General features: G+C 44.7%; 1 protein-coding gene across 3 annotated transcripts in view; it reads left to right on the top strand.

The window, feature by feature from the left end:
- Positions 1-16,192, top strand: part of COQ8A (coenzyme Q8A) — a 72,375-nt gene that overhangs the window by 38,455 nt on the left and 17,728 nt on the right. For all 3 annotated transcript variants that reach the window (XM_066618683.1, XM_066618684.1, XM_066618685.1), the window contains exon 6: positions 12,173-12,295. In XM_066618683.1, coding sequence (XP_066474780.1) covers positions 12,173-12,295 — 123 coding nt within the window. The remainder of the gene's footprint in view (positions 1-12,172; positions 12,296-16,192) is intronic.

Below are 16,192 nucleotides of genomic sequence, written 5' to 3'. Positions count from 1 at the left end.
GCTCAGAGAAGGCTAAGTTCTGGTCGAGAGTTGGGCTCTTTGAGGAAATATTTCAGTACACTGGCCTGGATCAATACAGAAGCCCAAGAAGTTTCTGTGCAGAGCAAAATGCTTGTGATTTCATGACCTGTGTTGCAGCAATCTTTGAGCTTTCTTTTGAAGCCCTGCCCTCTGGGTCTACCCTTTCAGATGAAAGAATAGTCACACTTCTTGTTTTACCGTAAGTAGCTATCTTGATTTTCTTGGAGCTGGCTAACAGTCTGCCGCTGAAGTGAAGGTTATAGAGTAAATAATTTAGATAAAGAAATATGTTGTTGCACAAAAGTGTGCAGTGATTGAGGCATTTCTTAAACAGTGGCAGCAGGTTTACTTCTGAGCTTGCCTGGCAAAAGGGGGAGGTGCTGAGGTGTGAAGAAGACTGGACTTTGTTCTGTCCATGGTGCTTGAACTGCTCCTATGTTTACTTATTTGCTTGGAGGAGCATTGGACACAGCGGGTGCCTCTTGTATTAGCTCTGCATCCTTAGGACAGCATTCATCTGTCTGATCTCTTGAATGTATCCGAGGACATTCCTAAACTGTGGCAACTGCATTTTAACCACCTTCCTATATTGGTTCCTATTCACTGTTGGTAGTTTTACGTGTGTAATCCAAGGCATCTTGGCAAGAGTGTGTTGACCCTCTTTACTGGTATGGTGTATGAAAGTGTGTTGGGATAATGGGCATGCAGATTGCCAGTCCTTAACCCTTCATGGGTGGCTGTAACACATTAAACACAAACGCAAAGCCACCTGCAGCCCATGTTAACTCAGTTTGAGAAACTGCAGAATTTGTATTTGTAGTAGCAGGACTTGGGTACACTATGCTGACCTAAACTGCCTGGTCTTCGAATAACTCAGAACAATCTCACCCAGTTATGGGACCCTCAAAGGCATTTCCTGACAGCACCCATTGCTATTGTCTCTCTGTTTCTTTTTCTCTCTTATTAGAGAGTCAGTGTGCAGCAGTTCTGTTGACATGTTTCTGTTTGCACGAGGTCCCTTGCATAACAGGGCACTCCCTGTCCTGAATACGAGCTCAGCAAAACAGTGAAGTTGTAGAAGTTGCTGTGGCAGAGATTGGCAGCAGACAGAATTGGAACCTTTTTGGGGCTGGGTAGGGCATTACATATGTTCTTGGGGTTTGGTATGAGGGGGAGTTTCAGGCTTTTTGTTACTCTTATTGGCTAATCTGTTCAGAGGGAGAACTTTGCATTCCCATACAACTTCCAAGATCAAAGAGAGCCTTCTGACCACCTGGAGATTATACAGCATGACCTGCCTTTGAACTAAAGGCTGGTTGCAGGAGGAGGACTGGTATGCAAGGGGTTGGTCACTAATGTGAAAAGTGAAAACCTGGGTTCCTTGGTCAACTCTGAAGCTCCTTGTTGTCTGTGTTATGACCTGAATCTGCTCCTTACCATCCCAGTGATCTTTTGTTTCCTCTTTCCTTTTTTTAGGTAAGTGGAGAGCCTGCCCCTGAGTGGGCTGAGAATAGAACCAGTGCTTGCATGAGCAGAAGGGAGAAGGGGGGCAAAGTAGCAGCAGTGGAATCTTCCTTGTTAGGCATACCAGGTCAGGGGAGGCAAGGGTTGCAAGTAGTGTCTGGCCAACCAATGCTTGTCACTGGTTCGGGCAGTGGTTTTCAAACTCTCATGGAGAGTTTGCACCGCTGTAAGTTCTTGCAGGGGGAGGTAGTGACAGGATAATAATAATAATAAAAATAACGTTATTTTTATCCTGCCTTTCTCCCCGAAGGGACTCAAGGCGGCTTACAACAGGACCCCCAGGATTGTGTCGCTAACGGGGCTGCAGGGACTGTGATGTGCTCACCAGTCCCTGCAGCAGCCGTCCTGGGGTGCTGGGAGTCCTGCATGAGTGTCTGCAGGGCTCTCCAGCCTGCAGAAAGCGAAAGTGGAGCGATCGCGGTCCACTTCTGCAAAAATGGAAGCGGAGCGTGATAACTCAGTTTTCATTTCGGATGAGCTGGGGAATCCTACAGATGCTCATGCAGGGCTCCCCGCACCCCAGGATGGCTGCTGCAGGGACTGGTGAGTGCATCCCAGTCCCTGCAGCCCTGTTAGTGACACAATCCTTGGAATGCGTCGCTGCCCCCGCCCCTTAAGGGGGCAGAGACCGGGGCCTTCAGGCTGGGTGTTGTGATGCCCCAGTTTGAAAACCACTGGGTTAGGGGCTCACACATTTTTGGTTCATCAATTCTGCCTGTCCTGTAAGGGATAAGGTGAGGCCTTGATTATATAGTGTTGAGCTTTGGGAACACTCAGAGTTCCTCTAAAGCTTGGTGTGCTTCTTTGTGTGCTTGATTGTTGGAGAGAGGTTTAGAAAGTAGCAAGACCCCCCCCCCCCCCCACACACACCTTGGGCCAGGTTGAAGACTTTGCCTGGCTGTGTGCTTGAATCTCACAAGACAAGCAGTTTGGTCTTGCAGCTTTGCAAGCCTTTTCAGAGTCTGTTCAGGGTCAAGGAGAGACAATTCTTCAGACTCTGGAAAAGTATCTTGCCAAAATAAAAATAAATGCTCTCCCCAATAGGGCTGTGTGTGGAACCCTATCAAAAGGAAACCTGCTTCAGACAAATGTCCTTGGGTAACAGGTAAATGTGTGCCTCTCATTAGGAGGGTAAAATGTAAATCGACCTTCAGAAAATGGTTATGAAATGAAGAGGAGCACCAGTTGTTGTCCCCCTATCAAAAGTGAGAACAAAAAATCAATAGGGTACAGGAAAGCAGATTTTTGTTTTTTTGGTGGAACTCAAGACAGTGTTTATGGGGTTCCCAAGTGGTCTCCCATCTAGGCACTGAACAGACCTACACTGACTTAGCTTTAGCAGAGTGGGTGTATCATGTGCCCTCAGACCATGCCTCTGGGACTATTTAGACTCAGTGTAAGGAAGTATTTCCTAATTACCATATAGCTAGAGAATTTTTATTATTTTAAAATATTTACATCATTTTCCTTTCTTTAAAGAAAAAGTATCCAAACATAATTGGTTTGGGAGTGATTATGTGGACTGCAGAAGTTTTAGGTATTCTAGAGTGGTCAAGGTGATTCATTAGAACAGTCATAGCTTTTGTGATTTCAGATCAGGTATTATTGTTTTGGCATCTGCCTTGTTCTTATGAATGTCCCTCTTCCTGAATAATGAGTTTCTTTCTGCCCAAGCTGATGCATGTCTACTCAGAAGTAAGTCCCATTATAGTCAGTTACTCCCAAGTAACTGGATAAGATTGCAGCCTTAGAGCCCATGATATCCAGTGCTCTTGAGAATGACTTGTGAATTGCATACAAGCAAATATTTACTATCTATGGCTCTTCAAGTCACAGCTTATGGAATATCAGGGTATTTGGCTTTGGAAAATGATTCTCTTGACAGCTTATAGTGGCACTAAACTTTGTAAATTTCCACTTTGAGGTCTCTGCTTATTTGCCTCTGTGATTCCAGGTCAAGTTTGTTGTGCTGGTGGACTTAAAGATATCCACTGGCTTTTTATCTTCCCTGCACTGTTTCTCCATATGCCTGGGCTGTCATTCATCACAGAGAGGCTGCAGATCTTCATGGCTTACTTTGTTGTGTTGATCCCATCTCACTTTACTCTGCTGTTGAGAGCAACAGCTTGCGTATGTCTGAGCAAATAAAATCTTTAAGGTTGCTGCAAAAATCATTGGATAACTTCTTCCCCTTCCCCAAATATTAACCAACCTTTCTCAAACGTTGCTTAAAGCCTGCTGAGAATGCAAAAGATGTTTTTTGATAGGCAAAATGGTTTTTTCTTTGCTTTCTGCAGAAACTGGAATTTGAAGGAGAAGGAGCAGTAATATAAAATGTGGTTTTGTGAAAGCTGCATGTCAGCTGCTCAGTATGCTACAACTAGTTATGGTGTAATTAGACCATATATTTGTATCATTGGGTTTCCTGCCATCAGTCCTCAAAATGGGCTTTGGCTAGGAAGAACTTTGCCTTTTACAAATAACCTATTTAGCCAGGTCTTATTTTCAGGATTTAGGTTTTTTGGATCCAGTCCGCAATAGCTGTCTTTTCATGGGATCACTTAGGTTTTGTTTAAAGTAAAAATCTCACGATGGACCTAAGCTCGGAATAGTCTGGGCTGGTTCACTTGGTTTGGCTGTCTTTGGACTTGTGTGCTCTTTCTCTTCCTTGCATTCTCTTTGATTTCTCTCCATGACTTCCTGGTTTGGGCAAACCATAAATTGTCTTTTTATGTCTGAATGGGCAAACTATAACTTGTGCTTGCCTATCAGACAGAATTGCAAACTCATTTAAAGTGGTGACTTCCAGTTGTGATTTGGAAGGCAAGTGCAAATTTTGCTGGCTTGGTCTTAACAAATGATAGCAAACTGATTTGCCAGAAATTGGTGAGGGAACTGGAACACATGAGGGGAAACTCAGGCCTACTGTCACGCTGTGGCTTGGTTGTTCTGTCCAAGCCATCCCTAAAAACCTGTGTTTAGGAGCCTGTTTCCATTATATATTGTGTCTGAAGTTTAATGTTTCTAATGAGCAAGCAAAGTAAAAACTGCTTTGGTCTACACTGACCACTGGAGCCATTATAGTACTTCTGGTGAGAGAGTAATAGAATATATGCAGGCCAAGGTGGTTGGATAGTTTCCAGGAATGTGAAATGAAATCCAGGCTCCAAACACCCTCTTCTGCCTAGAGGAGACCTGGAATTCCAGGTCTGTTCTACTAAGAGAGAAGTTTATTCAACTGAACCTGTGTTTCAGTTCTGCAGAAGCAAAAAAGATGGGATCTCTGTGCCAGAAAATGTGTAGGTCTTTGGAGGCATGTCTGTGTTTCAGGCTGGATTAAAGACAGATTTTTCATGGGATTGTATTAACTCTGAATGCATGGAGAGAATTGGGTATGTCGAGCTACTGTCATAGTAGAATCTTTCTATGCATGCCATATGGCTTCTTGTCTAGTCTTCTCCTTGATAGTGCTAGCTTTACACAGGGAAGGAGATTTAAATGTGAGGGTAAATATTTGAGGTGGAACAGGTAGTACAACATAACCAGTTGAACCTCTGGGTTGCTTTCTAAAGTCATTTGAAACCAAAACACCTATCTCCCTGCCCCGGTATCTTGGCATTGACCGTATTGCAATTTGGAGTGGTTAATGAAGTCCACAACAGATGATGTTCAGTATACTGCTTACTAACTCAATTTGTATTGTATTGTATTGGCAACCTTCAGTCTCGAAAGACTATAGTATCGCGCTCTGAAAGGTGGTTCTGACACAGCATCTAGTGTGGCTGAAAAGGCCAATCCGGGAGTGACAATCCCTTCCACACCGGGAGCAAGTGCAGTCTGTCCCTGGTCTGTCTCCCTGGCTATGGGCCTTCCTTCTTTGCCTCTTTGCCTCAGACTGTTGGCAAAGTGTCTCTTCAAACTGGGAAAGGCCATGCTGCACAGCCTGCCTCCAAGCGGGCCGCTCAGAGGCCAGGGTTTCCCACTTGTTGAGGTCCATCCCTAAGGCCTTCAGATCCCTCTTGCAGATGTCCTTGTATCGCAGCTGTGGTCTACCTGTAGGGCGCTTTCCTTGCACGAGTTCTCCATAGAGGAGATCCTTTGGGATCCGGCTATCATCCATTCTCACGACATGACCAAGCCAACGCAGGCGTCTCTGTTTCAGCAGTGAATACATGCTAGGGATTCCAGCACGTTCCAGGACTGTGTTGTTTGGAACTTTGTCCTGCCAGGTGATGCCGAGGATGCGTCGGAGGCAGCGCATGTGGAAAGCGCTCAGTTTCCTCTCCTGTTGTGAGCGAAGAGTCCATGACTCGCTGCAGTACAGAAGTGTACTCAAGACGCAAGCTCTGTAGACCTGGATCTTGGTATGTTCCGTCAGCTTCTTGTTGGACCAGACTCTCTTTGTGAGTCTGGAAAACGTGGTAGCTGCTTTACCGATGCGCTTGTTTAGCTCGGTATCGAGAGAAAGAGTGTCGGAGATCGTTGAGCCAAGGTACACAAAGTCATGGACAACCTCCAGTTCATGCGCAGAGATTGTAATGCAGGGAGGTGAGTCCACATCCTGAACCATGACCTGTGTTTTCTTCAGGCTGATTGTCAGTCCAAAATCTTGGCAGGCTTTGCTAAAACGATCCATGAGCTGCTGGAGATCTTTGGCAGAGTGGGTAGTGACAGCTGCATCGTCAGCAAAGAGGAAGTCACGCAGACATTTCAGCTGGACTTTGGATTTTGCTCTCAACCTGGAGAGGTTGAAGAGCTTTCCGTCTGATCTGGTCTGGAGATAGATGCCTTCTGTTGCAGTTCCAAAGGCCTGCTTCAGCAGGACAGCGAAGAAGATCCCAAACAAGGTTGGTGCAAGAACACAGCCCTGCTTCACGCCGCTTCGGATGTGAAAGGGGTCTGATGTGGAGCCATCAAAGACAACAGTGCCCTTCATGTCCTTGTGGAAAGATCTGATGATGCTGAGGAGCCTGGGTGGACATCCAATCTTGGGGAGAATCTTGAAGAGGCTGTCTCTGCTGACCAGGTCGAAAGCCTTTGTGAGATCTATGAAGGCTATAAAGAGTGGCTGTCGTTGTTCCCTGCATTTCTCCTGTAGTTGTCTAAGGGAGAATACCATATCAGTGGTGGACCTGTTGGCTCGGAATCCACACTGCGATTCTGGATAGACGCTCTCTGCAAGTACCTGGAGCCTCTTTAGTACAACTCGGGCAAACAGCTTTCCTACAACGCTAAGGAGAGAGATGCCGCGGTAGTTGTTGCAGTCACCCCTGTCACCTTTGTTCTTGTACAGCGTGATGATGTTTGCATCCCTCATGTCTTGAGGTACTCCACCTTCTCTCCAGCAGAGACAGAGGATTTCATGCAGCTCAGTGACGATGATCTCTTTGCAGCATTTTAGGACTTCAGCAGGGATGCTGTCTTTTCCAGGTGCCTTGCCAAAGGCAAGGGAGTCCAGGGCCACGTGAAGTTCTTCTAGGGTTGGTTCACTGTCAAGCTCTTCCAGCACAGGCAGGCACTCAATGTTGTTCAGTGCTTCTTCGGTGACTACATTTTCTCTGGAATATAGCTCAGAGTAGTGCTGCACCCAGCGTTCCATCTGCTGCGCCTGATCCTGGATGACCTCACCTGTGGCAGACTTCAGAGGGGCAATTTTCCTCTGTGTTGAACCTAGGGCCTGCTTGATACCATCATACATCCCCTTGATGTTGCCCGTGTCAGCTGCTATCTGTATCTTGGAACAGAGCTGGAGCCAGTAGTCGTTAGCACATCTCCTGGCAGTCTGTTGGACTTTGCTGCGAGCAGTTCGGAGGACCTGCAGGTTGCGCTCACTGGGACAGGCCTTGTATGCTGCTTGAGCTCTCCTCTTTTCCTCAATGACTGGTGTCAACTCCTCAGAGTGAGCTTCAAACCAGTCTGCCGTCTTGTTGGTCTTCTTGCCGAATATGGACAAGGCGGTGTTGTAAACGGTATTCTTGAAATGTTCCCATCTGTTGGATGCGTTTGTGTCGGCCGGGCCTGGAAGAGATTCCTCAAGCGCTTGTGCAAATTCCTCCACTTTTCTCTGATCCCGGGTCTTGCTGGTATCAATGCGAGGTCTTCCTTCCTTTTTCGTGTGATACAGTCGCTTTGTTTGCAGTTTCACTCTGCTGCACACCAGGGAGTGGTCAGTGTCGCAGGCAGCACCATGATAACTGCGTGTGATCTTGATGCTGGGAAGGCTGGAGCGTCTGGTGAGGATCAGGTCGAGCTGGTGCCAGTGCTTTGATCTTGGATGTCTCCAAGAAACTCTATGTTGGGGCTTTGTGTTGAAGAACGTGTTGCTGACACAGAGACCGTGATGACAGCAAAACTCTAGCAGGCGTTGGCCATTTTCGTTCATCCTCCCAGTGCCAAACTGACCTAAGCAAGTGGGCCATGAACTGTTATCAGCACCAACTCTAGCATTGAAATCGCCGAGGATGAACAATGGCTCTTTTACAGGGATTTTCTTGACAGTGGTGGCCAGGTCATCATAGAATTTGTCTTTGGCTTCTGCTGGAGAAGACAGAGTCGGTGCATAAGCACTGATAAGAGTGACAGGTCCTGCTGATGACTGGAGCTGCAGGGACAAAATTCTTTCACTTCCCACAGTAGGTGGGATGATGGATTTCAGCAGGGTATTTCTGACCGCAAAGCCAACGCCATGTTCCCTGGTTTCGTTTGGTGGTTTTCCCTGCCAGAAAAATGAGAAATTTCTCTCCTTGACAGATCCGGAATCTGGCAGCCTAGTCTCTTGAAGGGCGACGATGTCCATCTGCAGTCTGCTCAGCTCCATGTCGATGACAGCTGTTTTGCGTGCGTCGTCTATTTCTTGCAGGTCATCAGAGAAGCCAGGTGTCATTGTCCTAACGTTCCAGGTGCCCAGCTTTAGGGCAGTAGTTTTCTGTTTTCTGTTGCATGGTGCAGAGTTGTCGATCCGCTTGTCGGTTTTCACCCTAAACCCCACGCACCCCATGAGGTTAACGGACCGTGGCGAGGCAACACCTTACTGGCTGGGGACTGCCCAGCTTAAGGCGGGCGGTAGCTGCCCAATGAGATGCAATGATCTCTCCCACCGTCGGAAGCAGCCCCTGGCGTCATGCTCTACGCCAATCGAGCAAAGACTTATAACCGGTAAACTGCTGCTTCCCGTGTTGTGCCGACGCCGTATGGCGAAGTTGGAGTGTCCTCTCCAGTGCGCGAAGCCTGGGTAAAGAAGGTATGGAGGATAGGCTGTTACCCATGCAGCAAATCCCCCCTCTCCATGTCGCTGGAATGGTCCAATGGAAAGGCAGAAGCCAATACGCAGAATTGCCCAATTCTGCCCAATTGGCAGAAGCCAATAACTCAATTAAGCCTTATAGTTTATAGCAGTCAGTGGAGGCTTGTTGGGTTGAGGAGTGTTAAAAAGATGACTGTTCACCATTCCTTCACATGATGTGTCAAGCTACTGTTGGCTGCTGGGTAGAAATGCTAGACTTGGATTCACATCCATGGCTGGCCTGTTCATAAAGCCATCAGAAGCAAGAAGATCAGGCCACAGAATGTAGGGTGCATTTGGGGGTGGCGGTGGCATGAGAAATCTCCATCCCTGTTATAGTGGCTATAGCAGCAAGAAAGAGAATATCCTGCCTGTGCTGAAATCATTGTTTGGCAGCTGGGATGGAGGTGCTGCAGTAGGAAGGCCATACTCTTCCCCAGCATGTGTACTGGCTGTGCATGGCTCCCAGTTGAAGCCTTAGTGGAGGAGAACAGTGAGGCAAAGGAGTGGTATCCCTAATCACATCTCATTGTGCAGTCTTGAACAAAGTGAGCGTGTCTGTCTCCTTTCTTGAAAGTATGGTTAAGCCATTTCTGCCCAACATTGCATATATACAACAGGAATCAAATGTGTACACCTGTGGACTGGGCAGAAATGGGTTATGGATATAAAGTCCTATCTACCAATACTGTATAACTACACCCCCCTTTCTACACTTTTAACTCTCATGGGCTCACTTCAGCCAATGCTCTGATCACTTGACTTGCACCATGTAATAAAGGATGTGCGTTTTCATGGTGCACAGATGTCTCATCTCCTTCTTCCTTCCTGGTAGAGTTCAGGGCACTTTATTTAATCACATGGAGGAACAACCTTTATATGTGTGCTGATAAACCTATGGCTTATCATGGTAGGTTTATCATGGTAAACCTATGGTAGATTTATCAGCATATGTAGAGGGGGTCTGAACAGACCCCTGCCTCACTTCAGTGCAATCATGGAAAGTGCCCCCAACTCTCCTGGAGGGGAGGGGCCAGGACATGGGTTGGCTCACATGTTGTCAACATGTTGGCGCACATGCTCTTTATTGTGTGGGGCCAGCCAACTGGTCAAATTATCACACAAACCAAGCCAAGATTGTTTGGAAAAAACCAATAAAAGTATATAGATGATAAAATTCATGTGATGAGCACTTATTCAGTATAACTTACTGTGGTGTGCCTATATTTAATCTGTATTTACTTGCTAAGTGAATACAGAACACAGATTTTGCCTAAGCACCCCTGAATTACTGATTAGGTGCCAAACTGGATTAGGATTTTCTTCCTCACTTGATGGATGATAGTGATGATCGACTTACTAAGTGATTATGTATGGAAAATTTAAACAATTACCCAGTTTTGCTTTTGTATGGGCAGTTTACAGGCTGTAGTCTGTGCTGCCAACCAATTACAGTGGCAGAGTGCCTGCATATATCCAAAGCCAACCAGGTTGCAATCCCTGCACCACTCAATTTTCAGGCATTTCTTCTTACTCCAGAAGAAAACAGAGGTCCTGTATTTTCACACTGTTCACTTCCTTAGAGTGTGATTAACCATTCTTTATTTCAGGTTCCTTTGGTCAACCAGAATGACCAGTGTCTAGGGCCCAGTGCATAATATACTGGGAGATCTGTGGTTGATGTCTTGATTTTTCCTCCTTACTAAACACAGTATGGGGATGGGTGTGTGTGAGAGCAAGTATTTTTAAAATCCTTGCTCCTGTGCTTCTTTCCATAAATAAAACTCTTCCTCCTTTTCTTTTCTTCCTCCTGCTATCTACTCATGAGGGAAATGTGCATGTGACACAAATACTGTATTCCTCCACCCACTTGCTCCTACAGGGCAAACAGAAACTGAGTAGGATTATTTAAATCAGGGAAACGGTGCATGGGAAGGAGTTAAATGCTTCCACTGTCTGTACAGTTTTGCTGATCAAAGTAGAAGGCATCCAACTCCCACAGCTAAATTAAAAAGGTCAGATGATTTGTTGTGGATCTCCCAGTTAGTATACATTGTGGCTCTTAGAAATTATGGATTGTAATCTTGGTATGTGTTGCTGAGGAAGGTGACCTCAATGTGACAGGTGGATGTTTCTCCACCTTTTGCAGATAAGTTTATCTGTTTTTTTTTTTTTGCAATCCAAGGAAATGTTCTTGGGCCACCCTAATCATTAACATTTCTTTATTTGTGGTAGGTGCTTATGGGGCCATGGGTGAGTAAGAATTGCAGAGGTGAAATAAGTGCAAAGAATTGGAGACAATTTGATACTAAACTGTGTCGATCCATTCCTTTGCTATGGTGAAAGCAAATACAGAATTTCAGTGACCTTTTTGCTCTGGTCTTAGCTGTGGTTCAGTTTTAGTCTGTGAGTTATTCTATAATATTAAGAATATTTATATACTTTTCAATAATAAAGTTCACAACTATCTTGATTTCCATTCACCAGGATGCTGGAAGCAATATTCTACATTTGAATAAGGCATTCAATAAAAACTGTTAAATCTAGTGGAACATTCTGATTTGATACATATATTGCCTTCCCAGACAGTTAGCACTTATTCAGCAGTGACACAGATTGCTTTTCTTGCTGTTCTGGGATCCATTGCATGTGGAACCACATGGGAAGGGCCAGTATCATGGTACTGGCCTGCCTGCATGTCACTGCCTTTCTTAGCTGGCAGATGATGATGCCATTGGCTTACCCCTGTGGCTTGGTCCTGGTCTGCCATTGCAGGAAGCTACAAAGAAAAAAACAGCTATGCCACTGTTGGTAAGCGTGAACTGAGCCGTAAGGCAATATGATTTATAATTATAATTGCATTTTCTATCATGTGCTTAAAACTGATTTCATAATTTGTTTTAGTAGTCTCTCTGTTACAGTGAGTTAGTATGTAACTCTCCCTTCACCTTTATTTAAAAAAAAAAAAAAAAGTCTAGGAGTTTTGTTTTCTCTCCCCATGATGTTTTGAGCCAGTAACATCCAAGAACTCTTCAGTCACTTGTCTGTGTACTTGATGTGATTTCAAATGACCCAGTTCACTTAAAACACCCCTTATCATGCTTTTTCCTAATTTATTATTATTATTATTAAATTATTATTATTTTTATTAAATAATAATAATTAAATTATTAATTTAAATGTACCCTCTTCCCTTGGTTTTATATATATTTTGAGATCCACCCCAAAGTGATTTCATGTTTTCCTACTCTGTGAAAGGCAGTGTTTTGAGAGCATGTTCTCTAGGCAGAGTGGAAACATAACTGATAGTCAGTGGACTATAATGCACTTTTGCTTTTTCTTCAGGAAAGAAAGCCATTATGGATTCCAGCCCCTTTCTGTCAGAGGCCAACGCTGAAAGGATAGTGAGGACTTTGTGCAAAGTCCGAGGAGCTGCGTTAAAGCTGGGCCAAATGCTGAGCATTCAAGGTAAGTGCACTTTTGAATTTCTCCCCCCCCAGTCTATTTTGTAGTTTGGAAAAATATGTTTCAGTTTATGGTTTGGACGAACCGGGAAGCAAGTCAACAGGGCTGTATACCAGTATCCATTAATAGGCCACAACTTCTAGTTGCAGAAGGGTTAGATATAGGCAATGCTTATATCTTATCTGAACTGTAAGATAATGAACCACTTAATTCAAAAACCACTTGTGCTAGGTGCCAACCAAAACTCAGTCCTGTTCTTTTGATCTTTTATATGAATTCTTTTTAATAGATTTGTCTGCCGGTTTAATGTGTGATCTTTTATTTGCTGACTGTTTTGCCCAGTTTGGTAGGCTGCAGTCCTATACATACTTTCCTGGAAATAGGCCCCATGGAACACATTGAGACTAACACACAGTTGTAGGTGTGTGTTCTTACAATTGTATTGATTATATTATTTGTATTGCATGTCACCTTGAGGCAAAAGGTGATGATAGATATTTTATAAATAACAAAATAGAAGAATGGCCAACTTCAGCATTATTTTTCCAGACCACATTTGGGAATAAGGAACATCTGTACTTACAGTACCACCCCTTGATGGTCTTTCAAGAAGTTCAAGATTCAAATGTGAAAGAAACACTGCCATTGATTTCTGCTGAGATGAAGTGATCGCTTGCTTGTGGCTTTTGTGGTTAGAAGGAAAGCCAAACTGTGCTGACTTGGGAAAGCAGCTGAAAGAGAGCGTATGTTTCTTTTTCATCAAAACTGGAAGAAAAAAAGAGGGCAGACTGGTTGGATGAGGTTTGCGAGGCATAAGCTCTTTTACCTGTGCAATCTTGTGCATATTCAATTAGGATTCACTGTGTTCAGTGGGGATTGCTCACCAAATGTGTTTAAGATGGCAGTGTCATCTTAACTCCAGACACAAGTCCTGGAGTCTCTGTTATGCCCTGCTGATTGATTGAGGGCAACATTTTGAAATGCAACTAGTTCTATAGTTGACTAATGGATTAATTGTTGTTGAAAGTGTGTAGTCCTAGCTGTATGATTTCTTGTGAACAACAAGTGATTGAAGGGACACTGTAACACACAGCTTTCTCTGTTCGGCATTATTAAAAGCTTAGGACATACTGAGGCTGGGGAAGAGGAGTAGTGATAGTCTGCCCTTTCTGTTTGGAACTTGCCAAATTCTAGAGGCCACCTGGGCACTTATTTGACCTTCCCCACAGTGTGCTCTTAAGGAAGAAGGTTCTGCATGATACAGAAAGGATGAGACTCTTTTCCCTTTAGTTCCCTTGTTACTTTTACATATGTGGGGAGCTGCTGCTTCTCTGTTGCTTCCTTCTTAAATGGACTCATTCCACTGGATCTGCATGCAAACTATTATTAATTCTATATACCACTTTGAACAGAAAGTTCACAATTTTTTATAGCCAGAGTAAAAGTTGGTTTCCTATTGCTAAAGGATCTTTAGCACATGCACAAAAGATGGGCAATTTATTTCCTTAGACCTTCATTTTGTAGTGCTTTATTTGGGCTAGAAAACATTTGAATTATGGTTTTTATCTCGCTTGTTGCTGCTCTCAACCTTTCTCCCAATTCAGACAAAAGGTCTGTCAAGCTTAAATAATGAAAGTGTATGATGGAAAGTGGCACAGGAGAAGATGCAGCCTTGCTACCAACAGAGAAGCTGGGCACAGAAGCAATGTAAACACTCAAATGACCATGGCTGCAAGAGCAGGAATAATTCAATTCATGTGAACAAACATGCCAATAAAGTGTCGTCTCTCATATAGCTTAAACAAAAAACCATAACATTGCCAGAGCTTCTGGAAGCTTTAAAAAAAATAAACCGAACTTGAGGCCCAGGCAATTGAAGAAGTGGTTTATTATGTTCTTCTCTTAAGCTTTGCTACCCTTGTGAGATGAAACACATTTGTCTTTCTGGAAAGTACCAGGAAGGTGAACTGCTCCAAGCGGAATCCTTTTGAGAGGCTCATTCTGACAGCAAAACATTGTCAGTAACATTGTCAGCTAGAGGAGGACATGGCACTAAGTTTTTGTGGGCACCTGAATGTGCTGTGCAAGTGGCCCTTCCTCTTTGGTCATTCTGGGCAGTGAGACCAAAGTGGCCTACAAAAACTTAGTGCTGTGACCCTCTCTCTAGCTACGCTACTGCCTGGTGTGAAGCTTGTGCAGTTTGCAGGGCTGATGCGTCCTTGCCATTGCTCCACTCCCCAGAGCTCTCTGTGAAACCCTTTTTGTGGTCAGTCTCTTGCCCAACCTAGCCAACTGTTGGGAAAGAACCAGCAGATGGACTCACCACTTTCCCTTACTCATGCCTGTCAATATGATTGTGATTGTCAATATCAGTTGTTAAATAAAGACGTGGAGGGAACTTGGAGTGAGCCCTTCTGTCTGCAGGTTCCCTCCCCCCACTTTTTTTGGTCTCTAATGACGCTGTGTCTGAATTCTGCTGTTTGCAAGAAGTGACTTGAAGGAGATCTTCATAGAAGCTGACACTATTAACATGGGGCCTAGGAAGTGTTGGTGCTGCTGCCTTTCTAAAATAGTAGAATTGTCAGGCTGGAAAGGAAGGAGCTGTGCATCATGTAATCCAACCACCAGCCTTGGAAAAGACTGTAACCCTATATCTGTTTTAACTTGGAAGGAAGTCCCACTCATTTCTATGGGACTTGCTTTCTAGTAAGTGTGCATAGGGTTTCAACCTTAGAAAATTTTTCCTGGTTCACCTAAAACTATACCCCCGTAGTAAAATAAAAATTACACTGTTTCTTGGCCTGTTTTCAGCAGATATATCCCCAGGGAAATTATTCACCTGCTTCCTCTTTCTGAGCAAATACCTGGAAATTGCAATATTGTCTTTTCCCTTACCTCAACCTCCCCAATTCTTCACTTATTTTCATATCTTGTTGTTGGCAACCTTCAGTCTCGAGAGACTATGGTATCGCGCTCTGAAAGGTGGTTTTGGAACATCGTCTAGTGTGACTGAAAAGGCCAATTCGGGAGTGACAATCCCTTCCACAACGGGAGCAAGTGCAGTCTGTCCCTGGTCTGTCTTCCTGGCTATGGGCCTTCCTTCTTTGCCTCTTAGCCTCAGACTGTTGGCCAAGTGTCTCTTCAAACTGGGAAAGGCCATGCTGCACAGTCTGCCTCCAAGCGGGCCACTCAGAGGCCAGGGTTTCCCACTTGTTGAGGTCCACTCCTAAGGCCTTCAGATCCCTCTTGCAGATGTCCTTGTATTGCAGCTGTGGTCTACCTGTAGGGCGCTTTCCTTGCACGAGTTCTCCATAGAGGAGATCCTTTGGGATCCGGCCATCATCCATTCTCACAACATGACCGAGCCAACGCAGGCGTCTCTGTTTCAGCAGTGCATACATGCTAGGGATTCCAGCACGTTCCAGGGCTGTGTTGTTTGGAACTTTGTCCTGCCAGGTGATGCCGAGAATGTGTCAGAGGCAGCGCATGTGGAAAGCGTTCAGTTTCCTCTCCTGTTGTGAGCGAAGAGTCCATGACTCGCTGCAGCACAGAAGTGTACTCAGGACGCAAGCTCTGTAGACCTGGATCTTGGTATGTTCCGTCAGCTTCTCGTTGGACCAGACTCTCTTTGTGAGTCTGGAAAACGTGGTAGCTGCTTTACCTATGCGTTTGTTTAGTTCGGTATCGAGAGAAAGAGTGTCAGAGATTGTTGAGCCAGGGTACACAAAGTCATGGACAACCTCATGTCTTAAGGCAAAGTATATTCAGTTCCTTTTTCGGCCTCCTCTCATATGATTACTTTAAGACCCTTTTATCAACTCTGTAACTCTCGTCCAAATCTTCCCTAGCTATTGACTGTCACCTTGTTTTAGCTTTCGGCCTATGTATTCACAGTGCTTT

The sequence above is a fragment of the Tiliqua scincoides genome, chromosome 1 (assembly GCF_035046505.1).
Source record: "Tiliqua scincoides isolate rTilSci1 chromosome 1, rTilSci1.hap2, whole genome shotgun sequence".
NCBI classification, from domain to species: domain Eukaryota; kingdom Metazoa; phylum Chordata; class Lepidosauria; order Squamata; family Scincidae; genus Tiliqua; species Tiliqua scincoides.
This window is presented reverse-complemented; position numbering and strand designations above follow the sequence as displayed.